Source organism: Camarhynchus parvulus, unplaced genomic scaffold (assembly GCF_901933205.1).
Source record: "Camarhynchus parvulus unplaced genomic scaffold, STF_HiC, whole genome shotgun sequence".
Classification (NCBI taxonomy): Eukaryota; Metazoa; Chordata; class Aves; order Passeriformes; family Thraupidae; genus Camarhynchus; species Camarhynchus parvulus.
This window is the reverse complement of record NW_022148748.1, coordinates 1-5,111: the sequence shown is the minus strand read 5'-3', so window position 1 is coordinate 5,111 and position 5,111 is coordinate 1. Positions and strand designations below refer to the sequence as shown.

The 5,111-nt window shown below is 60.9% G+C and overlaps 1 protein-coding gene across 1 annotated transcript; it reads right to left on the bottom strand.

Moving 5' to 3' along the window:
- Positions 1–3,513: 3,513 nt before the first annotated feature.
- LOC115917073 (zinc finger protein 787-like) lies at positions 3,514–4,902 on the bottom strand (the record flags this gene model as incomplete). Its single annotated transcript, XM_030970807.1, has 1 exon — positions 3,514–4,902. A coding segment is annotated over one exon (716 nt), but the record flags the coding sequence as incomplete, so codon positions are not given.
- Between the last annotated feature and the right edge of the window lie 209 nt (positions 4,903–5,111).

Here is a 5,111-nt window from a genome sequence, read left to right as displayed (position 1 = left end):
AAGGCCTGTTGTTTAGGTTTGGGGACCTGTGCCCCGGAGGGGCGGTTTGCCCCCGAAAATCCCGCGATACGCAGGATGCCTCCCAGACCCAAGCTGGCACCAGTGCCAACTCGGGCTGGTTTGATAGTGCCAACGGAGTCCCACAATCTGCCATCAAAGACCGGGGCTGTTTTTTAAAGGTGTTTTTTTTTTCGGAGGAAAGGCCTGTTGTATAGGTTTGGGGACCTGTGCCCCGGAGTGGCGGCTGGCTCCTGAAAATCCGCGATACGCAGGATGCCTCCCAGACCCAAGCTGGCACCAGTGCCAACTCGGGCTGGTTTGATAGTGCCAACGGAGTCCCACAATCTGCCATCAAAGACCGGGGCTGGTGAGTTTTGTTTCAGAGGGAAAGGCCCATTGTTTAGGCTTGGGGGCCATAGGCCCGGAGTGGCCGGCTGGCTCCTGAAAATCCGTGATTCGCAGGATGCCTCCCAGACCCAAGCTGGCACCAGTGCCAACTCGGGCTGGTTTGATAGTGCCAACGGAGTCCCACAATCTGCCATCAAAGACCGGGGCTGGTGAGTTTTTGTTTCAGAGGGAAAGGCCTGTTGTTTAGGTTTGGGGGCCTGTGCCCGGAGTGGCCGGCTGGCTCCTGAAAATCCGCGATACGCAGGATGCCTCCCAGACCCAAGCTGGCACCAGTGCCAACTCGGGCTGGTTTGATAGTGCCAACGGAGTCCCACAATCTGCCATCAAAGACCGGGGCTGGTGAGTTTTGTTTCAGAGGGAAAGGCCCGTTGTTTAGGTTTGGGGGCCTGTGCCCGGAGTGGCCGGCTGGCTCCTGAAAATCCGCGATACGCAGGATGCCTCCCAGACCCAAGCTGGCACCAGTGCCAACTCGGGCTGGTTTGATAGTGCCAACGGAGTCCCACAATCTGCCATCAAGGACCGGGGCTGGTGAGTTTTGTTTCAGAGGGAAAGGCCTGTTGTATAGGTTTGGGGACCTGTGCCCCGGAGTGGCCGGCTGGCTCCTGAAAATCCGCGATACGCAGGATGCCTCCCAGACCCAAGCTGGCACCAGTGCCAACTCGGGCTGGTTTGATAGTGCCAACGGAGTCCCACAATCTGCCATCAAGGACCGGGGCTGATGAGTTTTGTTTCAGAGGGAAAGGCCCGTTGTTTATGTTTGGGGCCTGTGCCCGGAGTGGCCGGCTGGCTCCTGAAAATCCGCGATACGCAGGATGCCTCCCAGACCCAAGCTGGCACCAGTGCCAACTCGGGCTGGTTTTATAGTGCTAACGGGGTCCTACAATCTGCCATCAAGGACCGGGGCTGGTGAGTTTTGTTTCAGAGGGAAAGGCCCGTTGTTTATGTTTGGGGGCCATAGACCCGGAGTGGCCGGCTGGCTCCTGAAAATCTGCGATACGCAGGATGCCTCCCAGACCCAAGCTGGCACCAGTGCCAACTCGGGCTGGTTTGATAGTGCCAACGGAGTCCCACAATCTGCCATCAAGAACGGGGGCTGGTGAGTTTTGTTTCAGAGGGAAAGGCCCGTTGTTTATGTTTGGGGGCCTGTGCCCCGGAGTGGCCGGCTGGCTCCTGAAAATCCGCGATACGCAGGATGCCTCCCAGACCCAAGCTGCCACCAGTGCCAACTCGGGCTGGTTTGATAGTGCTAACGGAGTCCCACAATCTGCCATTAAAGACCGGGGCTGGTGAGTTTTGTTTCAGAGGGAAAGGCCCGTTGTTTATGTTTGGGGGCCATAGGCCCGGAGTGCCCGGCTGGCTCCTGAAAATCCGCGATACGCAGGATGCCTCCCAGACCCAAGCTGGCACCAGTGCCAACTCGGGCTGGTTTGATAGTGCCAACGGAGTCCCACAATCTGCCATCAAGGACCGGGGCCGGTGAGTTTTGTTTCAGAGGGAAAGGCCCGTTGTTTATGTTTGGGGGCCTGTGCCCGGAGTGGCCGGCTGGCTCCTGAAAATCCGCGATACGCAGGATGCCTCCCAGACCCAAGCTGGCACCAGTGCCAACTCGGGCTGGTTTGATAGTGCTAACGGAGTCCCACAATCTGCCATCAAAGACCGGGGCTGGTGAGTTTTGTTTCAGAGGGAAAGGCCCGTTGTTTATGTTTGGGGGCCTGTGCCCGGGGTGGCCGGCTGGCTCCTGAAAATCCGCGATACGCAGGATGCCTCCCAGACCCAAGCTGGCACCAGTGCCAACTCGGGCTGGTTTGATAGTGCCAACGGAGTCCCACAATCTGCCATCAAAGACCGGGGCTGGTGAGTTTTGTTTCAGAGGGAAAGGCCTGTTGTATAGGTTTGGGGGCCTGTGCCCCGGAGTGGCCGGGCTGGCTCCTGAAAATCCGCGATACGCAGGATGCCTCCCAGACACAAGCTGGCACCAGTGCCAACTCGGGCTGGTTTGATAGTGCTAACGGAGTCCCACAATCTGCCATCAAAGTCGGGGCTGGTGAGTTTTGTTTCAGAGGGAAAGGCCCGTTGTTTATGTTTGGGGGCCTGTGCCCGGAGTGGCCGGCTGGCTCCTGAAAATCCGCGATACGCAGGATGCCTCCCAGACCCAAGCTGGCACCAGTGCCAACTCGGGCTGGTTTGATAGTGCCAACGGAGTCCCACAATCTGCCATCAAGGACCGGGGCCGGTGAGTTTTGTTTCAGAGGGAAAGGCCCGTTGTTTAGGTTTGGGGGCCTGTGCCCGGAGTGGCCGGCTGGCTCCTGAAAATCCGCGATCGCAGGATGCCTCCCAGACCCAAGCTGGCACCAGTGCCAACTCGGGCTGGTTTGATAGTGCCAACGGAGTCCCACAATCTGCCATCAAGGACCGGGGCTGGTGAGTTTTGTTTCAGAGGGAAAGGCCTGTTGTTTAGGTTTGGGGGCCTGTGCCCGGAGTGGCCGGCTGGCTCCTGAAAATCCGCGATCACGCAGGATGCCTCCCAGACCCAAGCTGGCACCAGTGCCAACTCGGGCTGGTTTAATAGTGCCAACGGAGTCCCACAATCTGCCATCAAGGACCGGGCCTGGTGAGTTTTGTTTCAGAGGGAAAGGCCCGTTGTTTAGGTTTGGGGGCCTGTGCCCCGGAGTGGCCGGCTGGCTCCTGAAAATCCGCGATACGCAGGATGCCTCCCAGACCCAAGCTGGCACCAGTGCCAACTCGGGCTGGTTTGATAGTGCTAGCAGAGTCCCACCATCTGTAACCAAGGCCCGGGGTTGGTGAGTTTTGTTTCAGAGGGAAAGGCCCGTTGTTTATGTTTGGGGGCCATAGGCCCGATGTGGCCGGCTGGCTCCTGAAAATCCGCGATACGCAGGATGCCTCCCAGACCCAAGCTGGCACCTCTCTCTCACAGGGTTCCCACCCCCCCTCCCATTTTTTTCCCCCCCTAAAACCAACACCGAGGTCCCCCAAAACACAGCTTTATTCACAGCCCAGCCCTGTCCATGCCCTCTCCACACCCCACAGGGGGGTCCCGGTGTCACGTTCCCCACCCTCCCCACCCCCCCTCCCCCATGTCCCTTCCCCTACTTACAGCTCTGGGATGTGGTACCGACACGGAACAGTGAGGGGCACCGAGGGTGACACAAGGCACGGGGTGGGCTTGGGGACATCAGCTCTGTGTCACTCTGTCCTGCCCATGTGTCCTCCACCTTCGAGTCACTGTGTCCTGTCCTTGTCCCAGTCCAGGTGCCCCTCCACAGTCTCCCAGCTTGGTGTCACATTCCCTCACCTGTGCCATAACTCGTGTGACCCCAGCTCTGTCACTATGTCCTGCCAATGAAACACTCCCTGTGTCTCCTCACATGGTGGCACCATGTCTCCTGTCTGTAGCACAGTCCCTGTGTACCCCACCAGGGTGGCCCACTGTCTGTGTGTCCCCACAGGTCACCAACAGCAGGCACTGCCAGAGCATTATCCAACAGCCCTTGTGTCCCCACCACGGTGTCCCCTCAGGGCATGAAAAGCAGGTGATGCCCCAACTATCCGTGTGTCCCCATGTCCCAGTGCCACTGTCCCCCTGCCCCTCAGGGCACAAAGAGTGGACAGTGCCCCCAGCAGTGCGAGGACAGTGCCCCACTGTCCCTGTGCCCCCTCCACAGTGTCCCCATGTTCCCTCAGGGCACGAAGAGCGGGCACTGTCCCCACATTGTCCCTTCAGGGCACGAAGAGCGGGCACTATCCCCACATTGTCCCTTCAGGGCACGAAGAGCGGGCGGTGCCCCCGGCGGTGCCTCCTGAGCGCAGCGCTCCGGGCGAAGCTCTCCCCACACTCCACGCAGATCAGCGGCTCCTGCCCGCAGCTGCCCTCAGGCCCTACGGGCCCCTCGCCCTCGCCCCCCACCCGAGGCCCCTTCAGAGCCCTCGGGGCACCGGCGGGGTGGGCGCAGCGCCGCGGCCGCGCTGCCCCCGGCCCTGCGTGGGTGCGCTGGTGCTTGATGAGATTCTTGCTCTGCGTGAAGCTCTTGCCGCACTCGGCGCAGCCGTACGGGCGCTCCCCGGTGTGAATGCGCTGGTGCTGGATGAGGTTGGAGCTCCAGGAGAAGCTCTTGCCGCAGTGGCCACACCTGTACGGCTTCTCCCCGGTATGGGTGCGGCGGTGCTGCACCAGGTGCGAGTTCTGCGAGAAGCTCTTGCCGCACTCGCCGCAGGTGCTGGGCCGCTCGCCCGTGTGCGTGCGCTGGTGCCGCAGCAGCTTGGACCAGTGGCTGAAGCTCTTGCCGCACTCGTTGCAGATGAATGGGCGCTGGCGGCCCCCGCCCCGCCGCCCCCCGCCCTCCTCGGAGCCCCCTGGGGCAGGGCCGGGGGTCCCGCGGGGCGGCGGGGGGCGCAGGGGGCTGTGCGGGATCACCGTGCGGATGATCTCGTGCGGCAGCACCTCGGCCTCGCCATCACTCACGATGCCGTCATCGGCTGGGGGGACATGAGGAGGGGGTGAGAGCACAGAAGGGGCTGGACCTCCAAACCAAATGTTTGCTGGGACCCTAAAACGGGCTGGGACCCCAACACAAATGTTTATTGTATTCCTAAAACAGGCTGGGCCCCCTCCCCAAATGCTCATTGCGCCCTAAAAGGGTGCCTGGAGCCTCCCCAGTCTGCCTGGACCCTCCTCAAAATGTTTG